Source organism: Aspergillus novofumigatus (genome assembly GCF_002847465.1).
Source record: "Aspergillus novofumigatus IBT 16806 chromosome Unknown P174scaffold_8, whole genome shotgun sequence".
In the NCBI taxonomy this organism is placed as follows: domain Eukaryota; kingdom Fungi; phylum Ascomycota; class Eurotiomycetes; order Eurotiales; family Aspergillaceae; genus Aspergillus; species Aspergillus novofumigatus.
The window spans coordinates 691,678-714,539 of record NW_020194281.1 but is presented as its reverse complement, the minus strand read 5'-3'; the positions used below and the strand labels follow the sequence as shown (position 1 = coordinate 714,539).

General features: G+C 50.8%; 8 protein-coding genes across 8 annotated transcripts; 2 read left to right on the top strand and 6 right to left on the bottom strand.

The window, feature by feature from the left end:
- Positions 1-492: 492 nt before the first annotated feature.
- Positions 493-3,434, bottom strand: P174DRAFT_454268 (uncharacterized protein). Its single transcript, XM_024829225.1, has 2 exons — positions 1,649-3,434; positions 493-880 (listed from the first exon to the last, which is right to left on the bottom strand). Exons 1-2 carry the CDS (start codon positions 3,178-3,180, stop codon positions 505-507), a joined length of 1,908 nt encoding a protein of 635 aa, XP_024678755.1. The 5' UTR covers positions 3,181-3,434; the 3' UTR covers positions 493-504.
- On the bottom strand, positions 3,317-4,384 carry P174DRAFT_463621 (uncharacterized protein; the record flags this gene model as incomplete). The annotated part of the gene is made up of 3 exons (XM_024830292.1): positions 3,317-3,409; positions 3,781-4,110; positions 4,142-4,384. The coding sequence occupies 3 exons, from the start codon at positions 4,382-4,384 to the stop codon at positions 3,317-3,319; spliced, it is 666 nt and encodes a 221-aa protein (XP_024678754.1).
- A 316-nt stretch (positions 4,385-4,700) lies between these two features.
- On the bottom strand, positions 4,701-6,296 carry P174DRAFT_377050 (glycosyl hydrolase family 7 protein; the record flags this gene model as incomplete). Its single annotated transcript, XM_024822725.1, has 1 exon — positions 4,701-6,296. One exon carries the CDS (start codon positions 6,294-6,296, stop codon positions 4,701-4,703), a length of 1,596 nt encoding a protein of 531 aa, XP_024678753.1.
- A 1,427-nt stretch (positions 6,297-7,723) lies between these two features.
- P174DRAFT_463619 (uncharacterized protein) lies at positions 7,724-9,121 on the top strand (the record flags this gene model as incomplete). Its single annotated transcript, XM_024830291.1, has 6 exons — positions 7,724-7,820; positions 7,866-8,077; positions 8,124-8,188; positions 8,236-8,333; positions 8,383-8,833; positions 8,854-9,121. The coding sequence occupies 6 exons, from the start codon at positions 7,724-7,726 to the stop codon at positions 9,119-9,121; spliced, it is 1,191 nt and encodes a 396-aa protein (XP_024678752.1).
- Positions 9,122-10,005: 884 nt separating this feature from the next.
- On the bottom strand, positions 10,006-11,464 carry P174DRAFT_424346 (putative C6 finger domain protein; the record flags this gene model as incomplete). Its single annotated transcript, XM_024825192.1, has 2 exons — positions 10,006-11,328; positions 11,408-11,464. 2 exons carry the CDS (start codon positions 11,462-11,464, stop codon positions 10,006-10,008), a joined length of 1,380 nt encoding a protein of 459 aa, XP_024678751.1.
- A 2,819-nt stretch (positions 11,465-14,283) lies between these two features.
- On the top strand, positions 14,284-15,870 carry P174DRAFT_463617 (class I SAM-dependent methyltransferase; the record flags this gene model as incomplete). Its single annotated transcript, XM_024830290.1, has 10 exons — positions 14,284-14,352; positions 14,407-14,469; positions 14,495-14,548; positions 14,665-14,709; positions 14,767-14,802; positions 14,872-14,990; positions 15,047-15,072; positions 15,136-15,166; positions 15,221-15,575; positions 15,628-15,870. The coding sequence occupies 10 exons, from the start codon at positions 14,284-14,286 to the stop codon at positions 15,868-15,870; spliced, it is 1,041 nt and encodes a 346-aa protein (XP_024678750.1).
- Positions 15,871-18,236: 2,366 nt separating this feature from the next.
- On the bottom strand, positions 18,237-19,275 carry P174DRAFT_463615 (uncharacterized protein; the record flags this gene model as incomplete). Its single annotated transcript, XM_024830289.1, has 4 exons — positions 18,237-18,370; positions 18,406-18,562; positions 19,060-19,093; positions 19,205-19,275. The coding sequence occupies 4 exons, from the start codon at positions 19,273-19,275 to the stop codon at positions 18,237-18,239; spliced, it is 396 nt and encodes a 131-aa protein (XP_024678749.1).
- Positions 19,276-20,810: 1,535 nt separating this feature from the next.
- P174DRAFT_506940 (putative histidine acid phosphatase) lies at positions 20,811-22,634 on the bottom strand (the record flags this gene model as incomplete). Its single annotated transcript, XM_024831345.1, has 3 exons — positions 21,983-22,634; positions 21,284-21,933; positions 20,811-21,078 (listed from the first exon to the last, which is right to left on the bottom strand). The coding sequence occupies exons 1-3, from the start codon at positions 22,592-22,594 to the stop codon at positions 20,811-20,813; spliced, it is 1,530 nt and encodes a 509-aa protein (XP_024678748.1). The 5' UTR covers positions 22,595-22,634.
- Positions 22,635-22,862: the final 228 nt, after the last annotated feature.

Here is a 22,862-nt window from a genome sequence, read left to right as displayed (position 1 = left end):
ATATTCTTTGCCCAAGCATTTTTCATAAGCTCAAGTCCTCAACTCGTGGCAAATCTTGGCATGAGAGCCGATGACTTCGATATATTTCTATAGCCTGCAGCCCTCCTCGTATTTCTCTGGCTTTTCTCTGATCCTGCATGAGCAGGGGTTATTGGACGCCAAATATGAGGTCACAGTTCCTTCTGCCGTGGTGCCTAAATGCCTCAGATGCGTACATTCTACTTGTACTCCCATCATAAAAGCCATGCTTATTTGTTGATTAACCCCTGGAGCAATTTCAGAATTGAGGGGGCAATGTGGGCGCAGGATTGCAAAGTCGATTCGAATATATTAGTTGACACTTTATAAGTATCAACTCGGTATTAGGCAACCGGGTTTTGCGGATCGGATCTGGCCCGGCCGGAAATACGGCAAGCGCCAAATCCTTCTCATCGATTACTCAATCCACTTCTCATTCTCCTTTTTCTCTCAGTCTCAGATTACTTGTCAAACCTCCTATCGCCTTCACTGCCATCTCACAGCGGTGACGATTCGCAAACACCGCAGCTGAGAACTGACAATCCGCCGCGAGAATAAGCACGAGGGCTTGTACAGCTCGTGCGAGAGAAGTGCGTACTGCCGGGGGGAAGAAGCCGGGCTCAGCTCGGACGGACTGATGGTGCTGACGATGTTGGTATACAGAACGAGAGAAACTCCATGGGACAAACGCGGTAATGACCCCTCGATGAAAAAGTGACGCGCATGTACAGCTACATCGCTATCTAGCACCGCACGAACTGGTTGCAGGGACGCGGTGAGCGTGTAAGCAAGGAAAGAGGCACATGCGCAGCAGACCGTTGAGGGGCTGAGCTTCGTCAAGACGTGGACCTTAGCTGAGATACTGTTCACACTTCACAGTTCACAGGAGAAGAACTGCTGGATGAACAACATCGTTGTTGAGATGACGTTGTCCAAGACGCGGCGGGCCCTGCTCAGTCGTCTTGACGTTGATCTCATGACTTGTGTGGCCGGGACACTCTGACGCTGCCGTACTCAACACACTCCGGGCATAGTATGACAACCTCGTCGTTCCCACCAGAGTAAGGGATATTGAAGTAGGCTGAACCCTGCAAAGGCTGGGTACCTGGCTCCGTTCCAGACGTGGGTGCGCGTTTCTATTCGTTCAACTTGCTAAAGCCAATCATAAAACCCTCGATGTGTTGGGCCCGAGTACACCGCATCCCAGTGGTAAGCCTTGCAGAAGGTTTTCCTGACATTAATAGGAGTATAAGCTGATGCAGGCAAATTGCTGCGAAATCTGGGACTCTAACATGTACGCATCAAGGACTGACTAACCAATAAAACCTCTATCGTAGCTAATATACAAAATGCTTCAATTGTGGGTGCAGCTCGTATTCTGATACTGAGTCACATATACGGAGTAGTTATGACATGTTTCTAGGGAATTAGAGCTGTAGGGAATGGATCCATGGATCTAGGACCGGACCAATCTGTGAGATTGACCTCTGACTCAGCGGAAATACGCACCGTTGTCGGCAACGGCAGTCAAACAAGCGGATCTCCGACTCTGTATTGCATCATCGGCTGTGCTCGTCCCTGCCAGGGTGCAGAGCTTATGATGATGCTGCTGCTAGCAATATCAACTTACATAAGGTCATCCTTGCTCAACCCCAATCCCTGGACAACAATAACATTGCATCGCTCGATAAACCTCACTACCTCTTCCTTCTCATGCCACGCATCATTGTATGCCGCACTCAGTGTCAGCACCCCCTTCCAGGTCCCCAGGAACAGTCCGAGACCCGTCCCCAGTTCCTCTCCAGTCACCCAAGGGGTATCCAGCTCGAATGCCCCATGCGAAGGGCTGATCACATTGTCGACCACGCCCAGGCTGGAGATTGAAACTGACGGCGATTGATTTGGTTCCGGGACTGGGGACGTGGCATTATCATGCGGGTAGGGAATAGTGTTGCTGGCAAACCACGATGGTATCATTTGAATATGATCTTTGTCCCTTCTCATTTGGTGATAGAACTCCCTGACCGTCTTCGTGACCCTTAGAAACTCCTCTCTGCTCACCTCTGTCGGACTCGAGCTGTCGGTTATACTCGGGACTGTGGTATCAACAATGAGCAGCCTGCATGAAACGGAGTGGTAGACTGCCGCTGCATGGAGAAGAGTATCGTACGGGCTCAAGCAATGTCCCCGCTCGTTTATCAGGCAGTAATTAATATACCTGACTAGGCGTACGCTATCGCGGCGTTCCTGAAGATCACGCACCGCTATCGCAATTGCTGCATGGTATGCATGCGTTACACTCAAGCCTAGCCGGCGGCAGGCGCTGAGAATGGCCGTGGTCTGCTGAATGGGAAGATTGATGGCGACCCTCTGATGTTTTCCAGGGAGGTGTTCTCCCCTCTTAAAGGGAACGCTGGCAATCTCCATACGATTCTGCTTCATGAACGCGTTGTATGCCATGACCGACTCGAATCGTTCCCTCTGCTCGGGAGACATGCTTGGCTGCAGGCCCGCAGCTACACGGAACGGGGGACTCAAGTTGGCGTATTCTATACCGAAACAAGGGAGAGGATAATCCGACCCTCTTTTGTAGGCTCTCGCCGCATGGGTAAAGAGATTGTCGAATAACATCAGTGTCCCAACGCCGTCGATGATGTCGTGATGCGCGCGGAGCACAAGATCACCCTGGAGGAGTCCTTCAACGCGAGGAGACGGCCATATCAGAAAGAGAGTCGGTAGTTTAGGCACCGGAGGATCTGAATTGCACCATTCGAGCCCGGAGACGCCGTTTGATATGGTGAGAAACGTGGTTTCCAGCCACGACTGAAGGGCATCTTGCCCGGCGGGAGATTCGTATATCTTTCTGCAGGGCTTGCGGTCGGAATCCCATTCTACCCTGGACGCAATGGTCGGGTGGTCGAAACGCAGATGCACCCATGCCTTGCGCAGTGCATCCTCGACTTTTCTTCTTGTTTCCTCTTCGGAAACACCGTCATCTGTCTTGACAGAGAATGACACGAAGCCTGTGATGGCAAAGAAATTGCGCCCGCTACCTTCGTACGATTTCGCCAAGGAGGTGTAAAACTGTTCAACCTCGTCGATGCCACGCTCCCAACGAGCGGGGCTAACTTGTTGCCATTGAAGATCTGTTTGTTGGGACATTTATGCGGAGGCACAGGTACAATGTACAGCACTAGTCGACAGGGCGAAGTGCTGGATCTGGTTCTCATATAATATAAGCGCAGGCCTGAGTAGATTAGTCGGAAAACGGCCCGAAATACCGCCCAGCGAGTCAGAATTAAAGGAGGAAGAGGGAGTAGTCAATGTTGACCTGCAGCGAAGCATCTCGTGCGTTGTTATCGCGTCGGGATAACCTCGGCAGTTTGGCCACCTGCCCAATCGGGTAAAACATCCAGCAGACAAATGGCACGGTAGCATGAACAGCATAAGCATTTGTCATTTGCCGACGATCTTCTCATATATCAAGATGCCATTGTCTCGGAAATATCTGGCAATCTGGTCTCCATTACCCAATGTCTCGTTGGCGCGAATTCCTTGTTGAAAGTTGCAGACTTATCGTTACTTCAACTAAGATCACAGTGACTCCACTAGCTGCAACGAATGATAACTTCCTCAGAGAAGAAGTTGGCCTGGAGTGACTGCATAAGCATAAACCCATTGAAACACCGCTTTCATAAACAAGTCATACTCAATGTCCACGCAAAGTAACCATAATCTCAGTTAAGGCCCCGCGAGAATAACCTCCAGCAACGCCTCCTCCACCCCTTCTCCAACCCTGACCTCAAGATAGCGACTCATGAACTGCCCAGCCCAAAACGGCATCGTCTCACTCGCGAGAGCCGGCTTGACAGTCTCAAACTCCGTCACTATGGATTTCCGCTTCTCCACCGCCCTCGACGAAGAGTACTCATAAAGCCTGGTTTGCGTCCCCTCCTTCAACCAGACATACTTCCTCCCCTTGAACTCGAATTTGCGAGGACGCCAGTACCCTGTCACTGGCACTTCGGTGATCACAGCGCCTGATGATAACCGGTGGGTTAGAGTCCTGATGATAACCGGTGGGTTAGAGGTCTGCCGGTTATTGAGTCTATGTCTGGGTTACCGGGGTAATGGGTGAGATGAACGTCTGGATGCAGGTGTGCTGAGCAGACGACTCCCGGCGAAGAGTTGTGCTCGGGATCTGGGATTTGTCGGGCTTGATGCCTTGCATTATATACTTGGTTTCGTTTGTCGCTGGGTCCTTGGCCTCGAACGTGGTGGTGTTTTCTTTCTTTTCCCCATTTCGGGAGGTGCTTGCATAGCAGTAGAAGATTCTGCGTTGTTGGGTGATAGCAGGGCTGCCCATTATCTTTGTCATGGGATGTAGGGTAGATGGACAGATCCATTCTCAGGGAATATGAGGTTATAGTCAGCTGAAGAGATGCCAAGCGTGAATACGGGTCTGACGCCTGAGGACGGAGTAATCTCGGGAGAACGGCCGATGGGGAATACGATGCGCGCAACATTTGCATTGTAGAGGCTATAGACTATATTCAAAAAAGAATTGAAAAATCAAATACATAATTTCAGGCAGAAGAAGAAGAAAGAGAAGAAATAAAGCGTCCACGTTCACCGTGCCCTCGTTTCTGGCTACGAGCATCGAATCCTCTATCTTATCCCAGCTAAAGGCACTGAGAATAGTACGCATTCTGCACCTGGCAAGTATAAGGAGAGACACAAGTAGTCGGGCCAGTCCAGCCCTGACCACCACATTGACCATAGTGCTGCGCCACGGCAGTTGAAGCGCTCGTCGCTGTAGCGGTCGTCTTGGTTGAGGTGGTCGAGGTCGAAGTCGAGCCGGAGCTTCCAGAGCCAGAACTGCTGCTAAAGGTTGATCCGATCGGACCAACTTTGATGTTCGAATAGATCACATACGAATCAGGGCTCTCGGATTCGATGGTGGCCGGGACACCGGAGTCGGTCGAGCAGGAGCCACGGACAGCACCTGGGGTCGACGAAGACGCATCAGTGGGATAGGTGCTGTCGAGCCAAAGCATATCGGCGTAGTAGTCGTCCCAGAGCGACATGACCAGTACCATGCCGGTGGACATTGCCTCGGACATGGCGGAGAAGCCGCCGTGCTCGGCAAAGGTACCCGGTCCGTCGAAGACAGTGTTCTCGGCGGTGCAGTAGTCGTCATTGATGGCGTTGCCGGTAATACCGCTGATGTCCGAGTTGGGCTGGGCGTAGGTGACACCGTTCTGGACATAGTAACGGCGGATTTCAGACAAGGTACCGGTATCGGTGCCGTCATCCGTGATGAACTGTGTCACGACAGTGAATGGCGAGTTGGTATCGATAGTCTTCCCTGGGCCGTAGAACGTGGTATTGCCCATGCGGTAGGGGTTGAAATCACAGCCATCCGGGTCGCATGTGCCGGCATATCGATCACTGCTATATGTACCTCCGCAGGCATCGCCAGTGCAGATGGTGCTGGTGGCAGTATCACACGGATGAGGTGTCAGAGCCTGAGAGATGCTGTTGGATTCCCAAATGTCCAGCTCGGCGCAGCAAGATCCATGGTTGCCCAACCCAGTGTTTTCGTTGTTGGACGACGGAGTCCAGCCTTCCACGTTGGCCTGGCCTTGGATAAACTTAAGATCGCGCGGACATTGAGAATCACAATATCCCACGCCGTATTGGGCTCCGGCTTTGTTATTAGGGTATTTGGAGACACCTCCATCCTCATCCATGGTCACGAAGTAGAGGGCCCCGTTCAAGCCACAGGGGAGGTTGGAAACGTCCACGTCAAACGTGAACTCCTGATTCAGTAGCTTGAACATCTGGTAGTGCGTATTATCTGCCATCATGTAGAGACGGGAGCCGACATTGGCGCCATTCGAGTTCTGCGTCACGAAGTTAAGGCGCATCTGGCTGCCGCTGGTAGTGACTCCGTACGTCGATTCATAGTCTGCTCCGTCAACTGCACATTCAGTGGCACAGGTCTCGTCGGTGTCGCAGATAGAGGTGTCCCACGTATTGCCGGTATAGCAGTTGGTGGTGCTGCCAACCTGGTGGACCCATCGCCAGTTCGCATCCATAACGACAGAGCCCTGGTTGGTGGTACAACTTCCACCGCTGGTGCAGGTCTGCCATGTCATCGAGGGATGGGTCTCAGTGGTGTATGTGCCGATCTGCTGTGCATGCGTAACAGACGACAGAAAGGCAGACAGGATCAATGCATTCCTGTAGATATGGAAAGAAATTGCCGAGGCCATTTTAATGGTTTTATGCTGTTTGGCAGACTGGGATGATAGTCATGTCACTGCGAGATCTCGACGACCCTTTTATATTTTCAATCCTCCCCCGTAAATGCTTCATGGATGGCAAGAGCATCTATTGATACGGCTAACAGGACCGCTGGTCCGTTGAGAACTGCCTGTAATCGCTGATCTTGATGCTATCACCGTGATGGAAGCGGTTAGATGTTCGTACTTCTCTATCTGCCACAAACATAATGCATCTCGTCCTCTCGATTGCCGATCACTTCATGCAGTAGGACTCACTGCACATCTGCCCTTGTCGTAACAGGCAAGCGACGGGAATCCGGGGCGATATCCTGGGGTAATTCTTCACAGCCTAAGCAGTCTCGGTAAGAAATGGATGCAATTTGTCAAGACAGTGTCATGATTCGTGCAAAAACGGGCGACATTATCTGAAGAATGTGTTAGACAATATCTAGGGTGCCTTTTGATGCCTCTCAATTTGCTCAAGCCACGCCCGGGCGGCCAACCTGCTTCACTGGTGGCATCTCTGCAGGTCTACTCCGGTACCTGAACGGGATCCGGAGAGTAAGGCACAATTTTCCCAAGTGGCAGTACTGAATCCTTCTCCTCACTTAGATACGGACATCTGGGGAAGAATAGATTAAGCTGATATTGCTCTCTGCGCCGATGACGCGGCCTCATGCCCGGCTAATCCTGGAGACGCTTCACATGCCCAGACATCGTCGCACTTTGTAAACTCTGCAGAAATCAGACTCAGGATCTGGTGTAGTTTATGGGTACAATAATGTGGCATAGAGTCGTGAATACAGGGTGCATTGCTTCTTGACCTCCGTGTCCAACACCAGAGGGTGTGCGAGGATGTGGACTATAATATCAATCCCTGCAAGCGAAAGGATCATCGAGTGGACCAACTGGAGTCGCGGCACTTGCCTCGAGCCAAGTCGACATAAACCTGAGACAGAATTGCTTGATGCTGCCGGCATTTCCGCTCCAGCAATTAATAACGCGTGATGATTTCCCCGCACAGATGTGGTATTCCCATGCATCTAAGAGTGATAATGCGGAGTAATATGATGAAGGCTCATATGAAACATTCTATGGAATAATATTTCCAGAAGAATCACGGGCTGTCCTGCCGTCGCTTTGAAGGATATCTTTCTGACTGCCATTCTCTCTATCAATTTGTTGTGGGTGCAAGCACACTGAGACGAAATTACATTGTAGGAATTATTGCGTCCACGAGAATTATGGACAGGTAGCCTGAGCTCGATATCTCTCCGTGGCGAAACGGGACGGGTATACTTCTGGAATCCACCATCTCACCAGTGTCCTGTTGGATCAAGCATTGCATATAAACGAATGCGTGTCTCCAGTCTAAAACTCAACTCCTAAAGCGATTCCCAACATCAAGTTCCACAATGAGATTCACACAGCTCTTCACCGCTGCCAGCGTAGCAGGCATTGCTCTTGCTGCACTCCCCAAGTCCAGAACCAAGAGAACCTCGGCCTTCCAATGTAAGGGCCCATCTGCATGGCCGGTTCATTCACTGACTTGTACAGGGTTTGGCTCCAATGAATCTGGAGCAGAGTTTGGAAGTGGCAACATCCCTGGCGTCCTGGGCACAGATTACATCTGGCCCAATACGACCGCCATTAGCATCTTGAGGGAAGCAGGGATGAACATCTTCCGCGTGCCATTTCTCATGGAGCGTCTCGTCCCCAGCAACATGACTGGAAGCCCTGATGCAACGTATATGGCTGACCTGGTCTCGGTACGTTCATCCTTTCGAGTGACATGATCAGCTATTGACGAGCCAGACCATCAACTACATCACGTCCACCGGCGCGCACGCCATCGTCGACCCGCATAACTTTGGCCGATAGTAAGTCTCCACCTACCCTGAAACCAAGAACCAACTAAGAAAACCAGCTACGGCAACATCATCGCCTCAACCAGCGACTTTGCCGCCTTCTGGACCACCGTCGCGACGCAATTCAAGGACAATGACCTCGTCATCTTCGATACCAGTAGGTTCTCAAACCCCTCTCCTTCCTCAAGCTCTAGCTAACCCACCAGACAACGAATTCAACACCGAAGACCAAACCACCGTCCTAGACCTCAACCAAGCAGCCATCAACGCCATCCGCGCCGCAGGCGCCACATCGCAGTACATCTTCGTAGAAGGCAACTCCTGGTCCGGCGCCTGGACCTGGGCCTCCGTCAACGACAACCTAAAAACCCTCACCGACCCCATCGCCGACTCCAACAAACTCATCTACGAAATGCACCAGTACCTCGACAGCGATGGCTCTGGGACCTCCGAAACCTGCGTCTCCGCGACAATCGGGCAAGAACGCCTAGAGTCCGCGACATCTTGGCTGATTGCTAACACCAAGAAAGGCTTTCTGGGGGAGTTTGCGGCAGGTGCGAATAGTGTTTGTGTTAGTGCGGTGACAGGCATGCTGGATTATATGGAGGCGAATGCGGATGTTTGGCTTGGGGCGGAGTGGTGGGCTGCTGGGCCGTGGTGGGGGATTATATCTATAGTATGGAGCCGACGGCTGGGACGGCGTATGAGTATTATCTGTCGGATTTGGAGCCGTATTTTCCTGGTGGAAGTTATATGGCGACCTCGACGGCCACGGGGACTGCTACGGCGACTGCTACGAGTACGACGACAGCGGTGACGGAGACGTCGACTGGCATTGCGCAGCATTGGGGACAATGTGGTGGTCAGGGGTGGACGGGGCCGACGACCTGTGTGTCGCCGTATACGTGCCAGGTGCAGAATGCTTATTATTCGCAGTGTCTGTAGGTGGTCGGTGGTGTGATTTCGAAGTGTAGATAGGTGTTGGCAGCCCAAATCTGGGTTGTATAGAATCAACTCAGATCTGCGCTTACAAGATAAGCAAGAATGAACTCTTAAAACTAATGAATTGTAGTTCAGTGTTTTCCATCCAGTATGTTCAAGCCAACAATGACTAAGCTACTCTAAAGATGGACTACTTTATTAGAACTGAGCGAACGATCGTGATCAGCATAAATCGTTGCTGGGAGTGTAGAATGATTCAAACGGTAGCCTAATGGCCATGATGCCACCCAGACGTAGAATACCCTCTATTCTTCAATCGATGCAGACCTTGTCGACATATCGAAAGGTTGCATGAAACAGTGCGCTTCAAACCACGCTGCAGACTGTTTGTAAGTCCTTGTCTCCCCTTTGCTCCCTTTCAATTGCTCGCCTCCATTGCTGCGCTCATTGGTCGGTGAAACGAACCATGACTGTTCAGAAAACCTCCCCATATGGCATCGGTTTACCGACAGCAACCTTGCCATGATGGCGATGTGTTGGATCTGCCAGGAAGATAAGCGAGTGCGCTGGTCAGACTATCGCCGGGCGACAGGTGATAGAATCCATGTTTCAGGACTGTTGCCTTGGAAATGTGTTGTGAGCGTTTTTTCGATTGTTCGCAGTCCGACTGGCAGAAGCAAGGGAATCCAAGACCCATAAGATTGATCTTCGTCGGCGTGAGGCGCACAGCCTGACAGATCAATATCACGCGTACCGGTGAGTCTGCGGCTCTTAAGTTGACCCGACGGTTAGGTCCGACGGCCTCTCGGTCATGCTCGGGTGTCCGGTCTTTTAATGACACTTAGCCCCTGGAGCTGACGGGTCTGGATAGTATGTCAAGGACGCCGTCATGTTCTGATCGCAAGCATTCCCATCGACAATGCAAGCTGGTCCAGTCGATCCGGGGAGTCATCTTCATGTGCGTCGTGTGAAATCAGTTGCTTCTCTTGCGACTCGGACGAAGCAATGCTTCCTGCTGGTGGCTTCCATATTGTACTCGAAGAGAGTGACTTTGTATCAAAGGACGAACGATTTTTATCTGCTTCGATCAAAACCAACAGCTGGTTGAGTACTGCAATAGCAGATCGCGTGCCTCGGGACGCGAATTGGGCTACTTTTCTGCCAAACTCGCTGGGAATGGGACTTTCTGCATCTTCCTCGCACTTGATTACATTGGTCTTATCATACTTGACGATCAATGGTTCCATTTCGCCTTGAAACTCGACAAGTCTATCCCGACAACGAGTGACCTCAGCAACCAGCGATTCTCGGAGTATCTCCGACTTGACCCCCGTCTGTGAAACAAAGTCGCGCGTCTGTACAAAAAGCCCCGGACAGAGTACAATCTCGTTGAAAGCGAGCTCCACGATCTCGCTCAGCGGACAGCTTTTGCCAGCGCTGCGTTCGAATGCGATTGTGTCCCGGACCATGGCTCGCCATTCGGGTTCCTCCAGAAAGCACGGCTCCTGGGCGACGAGCGCATCCGCCACCAGAAACGAGCGGTACGCCACCAGCAGCGTGCGACCAAATCCGTCGCGGTGCGCCTCGGGGCCGCGGAGTCGGAATAATTTGCCAATTCCCCGGGAATGAGTGAGCCAGGATTTCTGGCCGAGCCCGTCGAGCATTTCGTATATTCCAAGATGGATGGCAGCCATGAGGGTCAAGCTTGAGGTGGCGGTGCGGGGGTTGCGAAGTGAGGAAATCAAGTGCTGCAGACCGCGGCCGTAGAGGTGCCGACTAGCGAGCATCTTCTCCTGGTCGTTATGCGCGCGACCGAGGTGCCATACGCTCAGACTGCGGAGGCTCCAGATCAGGGCCTGCGACGAGGTATCTAGATGATGTCGAACGAAGTCTAGCCAGTTTAGCTGGACTCTGTTCCGCCATGCGGAGAATAGGCCCGGAAAGGTGGCCATGACGAAGTATTGGAACACTTCCTTCATCTGGGTGTCTGTTGCTGCGGATGCCAGGCCGGGTGCTAATTTCTCATCTATGCTCGCCCGAGGAATGAGCGCATGGACAGCCGGTGACGCAGCGACATGTTGACTCTCTTTCTGCTTCCGATTTCTAAGAGATGCAGGAGTGTGGTGGTAGAATTTCACTCGGCGCTGATAGCCTGGACACTTGACGTTTCTCTCGCGACAGCGACGACATTCCGGCCGGCCCTCATCACACTATAGGGGTTGAGCATTAGATATTAGGACGTTATTTATTGCAGTTGCTGAGTCCATACAGCTAAGGTAGGGAACCCACCTTGATCCGCCGCTGGATGCAGGTGCGACAGCCAGTGCTTCGTGGTACCCCAACCATCTGTTATGACTCCTGGGACGGTATCAAGTTATATATATATGCCTCACCGAAAGAGCCTCTATGAACTGACGCAAAATTGCGGGGTGCGGAGCGATTCCGTGATGATGAACGTGGTCAGATCCAAGCGGCCAAAAGGGGAGAATACGAGGCGCTAAGCTTCTCCGTCCCGTGTCTGCCTCATCGACAAAACTAATAGAGGGACAGATGAGGTCTAGATGCCAAGCATCATACCCCGCTCTAAGGACAATCAATAATAAACAATCGCAATATCGGGGTGGCCTGGTGGCGGTGCATAGTACACCTATAGAGCTCTCTACATGTCAGGATCTATTTTCCGGACTCTCCCCCATTTGAAATGCAGTTAGACCGCATGAACATAGTCAAGATTGGAGCACGTGTATGAGCGTAGGTAAGCAGATAATATGTAGGTTCGTGGATGCGGATGACTTATTCCCTGTCGGTGAGGTGCCTGCAGAGGTCGAGATTGTTCCTTGTCCATCCTGTCGAAGGTGTTTGTCGATAAGAAGCCCACACGTACTATTCATAGTCGATGAGCCTCTTGAGATGATTGACGGTATCCAGAGGAGGGGAAAGAATACCTGTTTGGTATACAGTACGTTTGCCGCACCGACTAGAGGGGAAATGCCATGGAGCACTCCATTCCGGGCTTGCACAGCTACGCCAAAGGCAACCAGACTCTTCCGTTCATGTCATAGCGCATCAACAGTATCTACCGCGTAGATAGGGAAGGATTTTCGCCCTTCCTTCATTTTCTGTTCTCGTGTAAATTCGGAGCCCTCCGCAATCCTGACGGAAAATCCTGCACCTTACACGACAGAAGTACGGAGGTACAAACGCAAGAAACTTGAATTCGAGAGCGACGAGCGAATTCTTGGATGGATTTACTGCACGTATCCTAAAAGGCACGTAGGATGTGCCAATTACACATGGGCTGATACTCCACAAACGGCGCACACGGGAACATCCGGCGTTCCCGTCCTTTTGTTTCTCAACTCCTTGATAGACTTTGGTAGTCAAGCTCGGTCCCACTTGCCTTGTCATGATTTCAGTCGAAATCAGTCAATTAGACGGTGTTAACGCTGCAGGCGGCCTTGGATATCCGAGTGGCTCCGCAAAGAGGACCTTAGAGAAAGAGATGGGACGCCAGTGTGGGCTGATGGACGGACTCAAGGCAACCGGGCTGATCCAGCGCAATCAAAGCGGATCAGACCTGTTTCATTTTTCAAATAATATGAACCCTAAATCGGAGCAATTCAACTATTGATATCGAGTGCACACAAAGAGCCGAGCGAAGTCAGGTGGAACATATGACGTGGCAATAGATGGGCCGCCGCCCATGAGATGAACAAGGAGGATCTGGTGGAGTGTAAACCTGGCAGTCTGAGCTGAGTGGTATGTATTTGGTGGAGAGAAGGAGTGGAGCTAGACACGGAATTATGTTCCGTTATGAGCTAACATCAAAATAACCAGGTGGTATTACGTAGAAGATGGTGAGCATTAATGATACCTTATTAATTTCCCTGCCTTGATAGTTGATGCACTTCATCTATTTTTTTCCTTGTAGATATCCACAGTGCGGCCGGGTAATGTTGGCCTGGTATTGTCTGCCACGTGATTTAATTACAAAGTGTTTACAATACAAAACGAAATATTTCACGTCAGAAAGGAGCCATAGCAAGGTGAATTCTGTATGTTGTTGTGTATACGTGTTACACTGTACTTTACGCTGTACTGAATGTTAGGTACCTAGCGACAAGGCATCCATCGTAGTCCTGCCCATCCCGATGTTCGATAACGGCCAGACTTTTGATAAAGCTTCGATATCATTGTGATCTCTGATGTCAATGGCCAGTCTAGAGGGATATACTTTCAATCCAAACCAAGTTACTCAACTGTGACACAAGTCAAAAGACATCCAAGACATCCATGTACTCTCCACTCAATCCGTACCCATCCGTACCCACATTAGTACACCGTACCACCAGTCAGAAAGCACAGTGATTCTTCAGGACGGGCGTTGTAAACGACCCGCGTGTCTGAGTGGCTCTCCTAGGCCATAACCTTCCCCATCCAGACCTACATCCGACGCCCCGCGGCTGCACTTGAACGCTTGTGGACCGCTCTAGCGGAGTCTAACAGCCGCTACCCTTGAACGAACGCTGTATCTGTCCTAAAATGGATCATGATACGCTCGATCGACCATATGGCCTTGTAACCTTGTCGTCCTAGTCAAGTTAGGAAGTCGGTCGGCGACTCGGGATCTGCCCCAGATGTGCACAAAGTACAATGCATAATTTCGGTTCTTTCTAGGGGCGCTGAAAATCGAGCATTCATCTATGGGAAATAACACAGGCAAAAGGACGGAAAACACAGCAGTAGATGATAATGCTTCTTGCCGTATGGAAAAGTCTAGACTCTAGTCAAACTGAGTGGCAGATAATCTGTATGGTGGACGCTAATGAAGGCTGCACGAGTGGCCGACAGTCAGGTACTTTAAAAGGATCGAGCAATGCAGGGCAGTTTGACAAGTCACATTCTTCCTTGACAATCTTTATTATTATTTCTCGATCTTCTCTGCGAGCAGCACTAAACAACACTACCGTTTTTTAAGTGTCTTTCCCAAGTTTACCTTAACCAACATTTGTTCTTTTCTGGTTCTTCCCCATACCGACCAGGAAATCTTATTTTTTCCCTTTGACTTCTCCGGTCTTTGTTCTCTTTCCATCCCTCGGATCGTCCTCCACTCTACCACCACTCCATCATCAATCACATCACCATCACCATCACCACCCGCCGTCATGGCCAGTCCAACCCCACAATCGAATACACAACCACAACAGCAGAGTCCAAGTGTCATCGAGCCTGATGTTGGTTGCCTCATCTCAAGATATACCTCTGCTTCAGGGTTAACGGATGAGTAGGACTTTGGCGATGCCGACTCCGCCTACAATGGCTCGTTAGTCGCCTCTCTGTCGCAATCTCCGGTACCCCGACTAACATCACTACCAGTCTCGGAGACGCCAGCTACACTACCAGTATCACATCAAGTGCGATGAACTACACGTACGCATTGATCTCTTCCTCTGTTTTTAACTTGCAGCGACTAATCTAGCCGAAACAGCTATGAGGTACCACCTCTGCTGTGTTTGTCGCAGGCAATAAAGCTAAACCCGCATTAGAACGGTCGCAGATATCATTCTTTCCACGAGGGAGAATATGTGCTGGTATATACCCCCTTCCTTGATTGCGACGGTTCATAATGTGCGAAGCTGACCGCTTAGCCCAATGACGAGCAAGAACAAGACCGCCTGGACCTGGTTAGTGCCGACTCGACTCTGCCCCTTGACCGGGGTCCGTCCTTAGCTAATCGATCGTCTCTCCACTAGAGCCACCACATCTATCGCATCCTCCTCAAAGGTGAACTGCACGCCGCGCCAATCAAGAACCCCCGACGAGTATTGGATATCGGAACCGGTACTGGAATATGGGCGATTGATTTTGCGGAGTAAGAACTCTTTGGATTATTTGCGATGGAGACAATCAACTAATGTAGTGCGACAGCGAGCACCCCGAGTCAGAGGTCATCGGTATGTGTCAAACTGCAGTAGCGCGGATGGATTGCAGATGGCTAACAGAGTGGCTGCTATCAGGAAACGATCTCAGTCCCATCCAACCCTCATGGTACACCTTCCCCTTGATCTTTCTGGTTGGACAGCCCATTGACTTCCCCCCCAGGATCCCTCCCAATTGCCGTTTCGAGATCGACGACTTTGAATTACCCTGGTCCTACAGCCAACCGTTCGATTACATCCACGGCCGCGAACTCGTAGGAGCCATTCGCGACCATGACAATCTCTTCAGACAAGCATATGAGAACCTGCGGCCAGGTGGCTGGCTAGAAATGGCCTCCATGGACGTCAACTCGTATTCCGACGACGGCACCCATCTCAAGGCCGTTAACATGGTTGAGGGGATCAAGAACATGCATGCAGCATCGAAGAAGCACGGAAAAGGCTTTACAACGGCGGAAAAGTGGAAAGAGAGTATGGAGAAGGCAGGTTTTATTAATGTCCGCGAGGACATCTACAAGGTACTACTATGTCATACGTTCCTAGTCAAAGCCCATACTGACGGTCCTGCAGCTCCCCCAGAGCCCCTGGCCCAAGGACCCGAAGCTCAAGGAACTCGGTCGCTACCACCAAGTCAACATGTTCGAAGCCGTCGGCCCCTACTGCTTCGCCCTGTTTACGAGGTATCTCGGCTGGTCACGTCCCGAGATCGAGGTCCTCGTCGCGGGTATGCGCAAGGAACTGCGCGATTACCAGACATACCATCTCTACACCAAGGTCCGTATGGTTTACGGCCAGCGGCCCGAAACGGATTGATGCGATACGGGCATGATATATACCTTCAGTTGACCGATGCTTGATGGTCCCTTTACTCTCGGATTACTTTTTATCGTCTGTGCTATTGAGCATGTTGAATCTGATTCCCACCTTTATGTTCATAGCCATGACAGCGTATTACTAAATAATTGAAACGACTGATGTTACGACCATGATTGTTCCCGCACTGCATTATCTCCAATAGGCATAATCAGAGGATCCTTAGGGGCTTTTGAATGTCGCATGCGTCAAAATTGAGCCTTCTTGCCAGTATCCTTCCACCAATTGACGATACTAGCGATAATGCTATCGCCGTCGTCGGTGGATCGCGGGGATAATTCGTCTTGACGTAGTCATGCCGATAAGCCATGATGCAGCTTCAGTGAAAGAAGTCAGATCATGTCGCACTATCAGCTGGCAGATACTGAACTGCTAGCCCTAACGAAGGGTGGTTTCATTCGCAAATGTACACACGGATTCCCGCTTCTTTGCAGTTGGATGATATTCGTGTTCGTGACTCAGGTACCTTCTCGGGCAACCAGTCCACGGTTGATTTGAAAGGTAGCACCTATGCCAGCTCACTAAATTCTTTGATTTTCGGGATCTTGTGAACTATGGCGTTAAATATTGCTTGAGTAGGGACGAGGACTTGCGTTTGGGTACATATATCCCTTTGCGTTTTTAAATTTGCTGCGTTGGGGTTTTGTCACCGAGCTTCTATACTTGGTTAGATATGCAGGAAGGTAAAGAGGACGTAACATACTTTGAACTTAAGATGAGCCCGCCATGGTCTTGGTCGCTTAGAACCCTTGACCGATACCCCCGGGCGATCATGTCATAAATGATGTAGTACCAGAAAGCAGCTGCTCAAGTCAGGAGCCGGAAAAAGCTGCCGTGCTTCGCGGAACACTCAGAGCTTCGGATGTTGGAAGCCATTGTAGAGATCCCCTGGTGGTTGGTCCCCGAATGTCGGTCGAGGAAGGTTTCCAGGCCTTCGCATTCTTTGTACCATGGCTGCTACTGATCACTGGTGTTCTGCTTCGCATCGAGGGAGGGTAGCTGAATACTCATATTGTAGCAATTGTGCTCTAGCCTCTTCAAGAGTCTCTGCATTCTTGGCCTCAATCACCACTAGGTTACGTGGTGACAAAGTTGGGCTCTTTGGGCTTCTCAGGGCCTGAGTGCTGGTGTCAGGGTCGAGGTCGTTCTGCGTCATGCGCTCTTCAATTGAGATAGTTTCCTGATTATTTGTCGCTGAAGAAAGGGCAGTCTCTGCTTGGCTCAGGGAACTCATGTGCTCTCCGAACTCGCATGCGGTAACCGCTTGTTCTTCAGATGCATGCTTGGCTTACTTCAGTCGATCCATTTCACCTGAAAGATGAGAGGGAGGTGACATTCGTCCTTTCCATTGTCTGGTCTGGGGCGTGACAGAGTCCAGCCCCGAAGTAACCCATCCGAAGCTGGCCCCGATTGTACCATGTTTGGTCTGCGTTGTGCAGAAGGGACGACATTGCTATAGCTTTGATGAGGTGCCAGGTAAGGAACCTGGAGAAAATGGGACAAACCCTTATTCGTCTCTCTCGTGGTTGAATCTAGGACGCTTCTCCCAATGTCCCGACATTGTTTCCGATCCGACATCAATCTTGGGAAGGGGTTCAGTGCTCGCATGTAACTCCGCAGCTAGTCATTGACTCCCCCCGGATCCTTCATCAATACCCCGTGAAGTCCGTTTGCAAGGTGTGATGGTAATGAGTTCTCGCCCGTCTGGTTGTGTTGGGCATAACAATGAAGCCGACTTCGACTTTGTCCTCTGTCCTGTGGACAAAACCATTCCTTTGGTTGAAACAATAGTTGAGCATTAAGCCTCAGACGCCAGGTACGCAGTCCTCATAGTCTTGGTCTCTGATCGTCGGATACTCGTCATGGAATGTCATTAACGTATCATACTTGGACGCCAGCGTAAATCAGCAATAGCACAACACACGGGCGCTCGACGTCTCGAGTCCTTGGGTTAACAAGACAAAACAGGACATATGCTCCCAGCGAGCAGATGCGAAGTGCAGCACAACCCCGTCTGTCCTTGTTGTTCCGCCGGTATTTGAGCAGCCTCTGCTCCCATTGTCCCGATCTCGTCGCCAATCCAATAACCAATTTCGAGTAAAGGGTATGCGTATCGCCCGCACCCTTTTTGTATCTGCGTAATCTTCCCACCTTGCGTGACGCAGGTAAGTCTTCCATCTCGACTGTAGCCAAGGATCGGGCTGCCGCTCAGCGACTTAACATCTTCAATACTGGGACCCACCGCCCTGGTCTTCGGGGGCCGGATCCCGTAAGACGAATTCGAACTCGTTTAGGGAAGAGAAAAATCACCTCCTGTGATAGCTCGACTTGATCATATTGTTGAAGAGCCCTGAATAAGGTGGCGGACTCAGGGATATCACCTGCTTCAGTTGCAATAGAGAAGAAGGTTCCAACGGTATCGGAAACCCGGATGCAGAACCTCTCCCCGTTCTCCGCTCTATGCATGGTCAATACGAGTATAATGCTCATTGATGGAGGCATTCTTACGTGCGATATAGTCATCGACATCCGTGTGCTCGGATGCTACCGACTGGTTGCCGTCGTCATCTTCATCATCGAAGTCATCTGCGTCCTCGTCGCTGTCGAGTAGCGCTAGGACGTCCCTGCGTTTCTATGAGGCCGGATGCGCCTGCTAAGTTGGGAGCATCATCCAGCCCATAAGCGTCAGCTAGAATTCCGCCCCCGACGGGGCTCCTCTCCTGTTCCAGCATCCAGGCTGCTCCGGTTACCTGCCATGGTTTCAGGCGAGTGCCCGCTTGGTTGAGATTGCTCCAGACAAACAAGAACAGGGCAACCAGATCCAGGGCCAAGGCCTAGCAGGCGTCGGTGTAGGCAGGGAAACTAATGACAGTGACATGCGCCCCTGGACCCGGAGCCCCGTCTCTGCGGCCTCAGCGGTGGCTTCATCTAGCTTAGTGTCGTTTCCTTCAGCGGCAGCAACCCTGGTCAACTCACTCGTCTGGCTGTGGAGCTGGGCGTCCCGAGCTGCATACTGCCGGACGAGCTCGAATGGGTTGTCCATGCTCATTTGCAGAGCATGGTGTTTGACAGCCTATATAAGTTAACATCTGTCTAGTAATTAGCAGATCTATATGCCTAGGGACTTACTCTCTCCTCTTCAGTGAACTGCTCCACCGGGTTCCTGCGCAGGTCCCTACCAGTTCGGGCCACGTGGATCCCCCGGTGGAGAGGTAGCCCCCGGTCCTTGGAAGTAAGGACTCCTTACCGATATTAAAGCTAGAGGCCCGGTAACTGCTCAGCGTCCGCTTTTGTCGGCTTGATTTTTGGCGTCCTGATCCCGCCTAGGAAAAAGGGATATGACATGGAGAGGAAAGTTGCAATCATATGGTATAGACAGACAGAGGAAACAGGCAGGTGGGTTTGGTTTCTGAATTAGAGGTTTTGCATGACTGATGGAGGATGATGGGAAAGATGGGGAGAGAGGGCGATTGTAGGGATTATATAGCATAGATGATAGTGGCTATTCACTTCAGCTGCATGTCTTTGAGACATTTATCAGTCAATATTTTTAGTTGCTTGCTGTTGTCAGTGAATGAGTTTGTCTTGATGGACAACGCAGATTGGTGAATGATCATCTTAGCCAGTTTATTAGACCCTGTCTGTGCGACCATATGTACAGACACAAAGCCTTCCCTGAGTGTCAGGTGTCAGCCAATTTAAATCACTGCTCAACCACTACCCTACTTTATCTATATGCGGTCTGATCCTCTTCCCGGCATGAAGAAGCATTGCCTTTCTCTTCTAATGCATTCTCTCTTCCTTCTGAGACACCGACCTCCGCGGATAGTCCTCAACGGGTCCTTTTGCGATGGAGACACGGCGATTGATCGCATCGTCCTATCATACCATCACCTTCACCAACCCGGCGGAGAAGCGAAGAGATCTGCTTGCTGTCGTTGTGGCAAAGGAAAGATGGAGTGATGTCTACAATACTCTATTGGCTTATATAGGTAAGCTTATTAGTGACGGCTTATCTTTCTCAGATGGAGGGACATTGAGCTTGAAGAGATGTTAACCGGGAAAACAGGAACAGTGCATAGGAATCGTAAGGACGGAGGCGAAAAGAACAGTGTGATATATGGGATTGCCACTGATGGTTACACTTTTCAGATTGTGAAGGTTGATAACAAGTCAAAAGCAAGATTCTATAGAGTAATTCGGGGGTTGAAAGGTAATAATGGGTTTAGCTGTTTCAATCTTGCTTATATTCATTGAACGAAGGTTGGGGAGTCTTCCTTAAATATCGTGACGACATCTTGGCAGAGGCGCCTGGACAATGCGAGGAATGATCTGCATATCAGGAGGAGTTGGCTATAATTGCTGCAACTGATCCCTACTGGACACTTCATGTGATAGTCCAGATTTAAAGATGAATACACACTGGTCATTTGAACTATACCAATATAACGCAAGTTCTAGTACCTTGAAGATTTCCTATGGCTGAGAGGATGACTGACTGAGCTCCATATCACTTGGGAATAAACCTATATTTAGCTCAGCAAAGTACGTACTCTCAGTTTATCATACTTCCACGACTTATAACCGAGCTATTCCTAATCTGGACCTGACATCAATCAATCAGGCCTAGCGCCATGTATAATTCCCCGCATATACCACGTTCCCTGCATGATTGTTGCTGCCTTAACTGTCACAAATCCCTGTCAAATATCCATCACAATGAACATGATCACAAAGCTAAAGCCCACCCTAACACATGTAATCCCAACTGTAATCTGTCTCTTCACCCTCACATGCAGTAAGCCCTCATCCACCCCCAATCCCCGATACGGAGTGCTAACCACTATGAAACAGCCCTCTACCTCTACGCCCGGCACGAGTCATCCACCCACAGCACCACCGCCTACTGCGCAGACTGCATGCACTACGCCATGAGCGTGGACGCCAAAATCCGGCACGCGGAGGAGGGCGGCGCGGAGAACGTCCGCAGCAATAAGCAGTTCTTCCGATATGCGGTTGATGTGAGTTGTCGGGGCGGGTTGTTTGTGGATAAGCGATGTTTGGACTTTCGGAGGGGGTTCCTGGGGGATGCAGAGAGGTATATGATTGCTGTCGGGGAGCCGTATGAGGCTTGTAGGGGGATTGGAGCTTGTAGATAGTTAGCCTATTGGCAAATATATGTGTTTGTTGCATCAGTTTTCTCGGACATGAATCTTTTGCGTTTTAGAGTATGATAAGCATGTATATATATTTTCGGTCAAGAGATTATACAAATCCCAGCTACTGGTAAATCGACAACACATCCGTCGAATTCGCATAATCCACCCCACAAGCCGTCCAAAAATCCCCATACCTCTCTCCCTTTTGCTGCACAAACCGCCCAAACGCCTCCTCGGAGCAACTCTCCCCCGGCCCATCGCGACACCCCACAAGCGGCTGCGGACCCTCGTTGACCAGGACGCGGTAGTACACCCCATCGTCGTACCCATAGGAATCACACGCCATCTTCTCAATCGCAATGTTCGTCAAGAACGGTAGGATCTGGCTGCTCTTCCACGCACGGAAGTAGTTGATCGTGTCCGTGGGCATGGTAGCGTTGACGTCGTCCGCGCCGGAGTAGGCGCTGTTATTGAATAGGCCCAGCGCGGTGAGCACAGTTGGCGGGAGCTCACGGTGGGTGAACGAGACGTAGAGGTCTTGAGCGGCCGAATCGTCTGCTAGGATGGTCCTCGTTGCGTTGAGCCAGGGGAAGCCGATGGCGGGGGACAACTCGCGGCCGTAGCCTGTGTTGTGGAAGTACATGAGGTCGTTCCCGTACTCGAAGGCGAGCCATTCGGTTGCGGTGAAGAGGTCGAGGGAGCAGAAGGGCGAGGAGCCGCGGATGACGGTCTCGTAGCCGCAGAACTCGAACATGGCGATGATGTCGTCGGCGGTGAAGTTGAAGGAGGGGGCTTGGGCTTGGAGGCGCGCGATGATGGGTTTGGTGTAGTGGGAGACAAATTCCTGGTGTCGTTAGCTAGTGTTTGGGTTGAGTTGAAAGGGACGTACGTACGCTGGACTGCTTGGAGCCGTAGCTGGAGCTGTATGCCGGGCAGCTTTGGTACGGGGTTAAGGAGTTGGCTGCGGCGTGCTTGTATTCCCCGACCTGGGTGACGTTGATTTGGGTCGTTTCATTGCCGGTGTATCCAAGGATAAACCCCTGTGCAGTCTTGACGGTTCTCTCGGCTGTTGACGTCCATACATTCTTTGGTGTTTTGAAGTTTGGATACTTGTCGTGGATGTTGATGCCAAACATCATCGATTCCTGTAGACCGACTCGGGTGATTTTCTCGAGATGCGCCTCGGTGATGGGCGCCTTCCAATCGCTCAGGAACGAGAGGCTTCCTGCTTTGGACCAATCTTGAGTGGTATTTTGCAGCTTCTGGATAAATGGCTCGAGATAGCTCTCATAGTCAAAATCGTTGGCGTAGATGGCGGCATGACGCGCAAGATAAGCTGCGCGGGTGACATTGCAGCCCTGTGGTACCGAGGGGTCGAGTTGAGGATCATTGGGTGTAAAGTAAGGGGAAATTCCGGCCAGATGGTGGAGGGGATTGAAGTTATTCGTGTTGGTATCTGCCAGGGTGAGGGCCCCTATAGCGAGGAGTGTAAGAAACCGATGCATGTTGATATATATAACCACGGCTTATCTTAAAGTCCACCACGGACACTTTTACCAAATTTACTCAACGGATAGTAGGAATTACTACTACTACTCAAATCGGGAGAGTTAATTTATAGACTTGAGTTAGATTGTTTATCCATCGATGTCACCAGTGCAGATCGCAATCCACTTTGAGCATGGATGACCAAGTAACCGGCCATGACGATGACGCAGTGGATGGAGACTCGTCGCATCGTCTCCCAACTAGCATTAACCATTATCTGTTACT

Coding starts and splice junctions, on each gene's coding strand:
- P174DRAFT_454268 (XM_024829225.1), bottom strand. CDS start 3,180: ATGTCCCAACAAACAGATCTTCAATGGCAACAAGTTAGCCCCGCTCGT. Junction 881..1,648: donor TTGAGCAAGGATGACCTTAT/GTAAGTTGATAT, acceptor AAGTGTGAACAG/TATCTCAGCTAAGGTCCACG.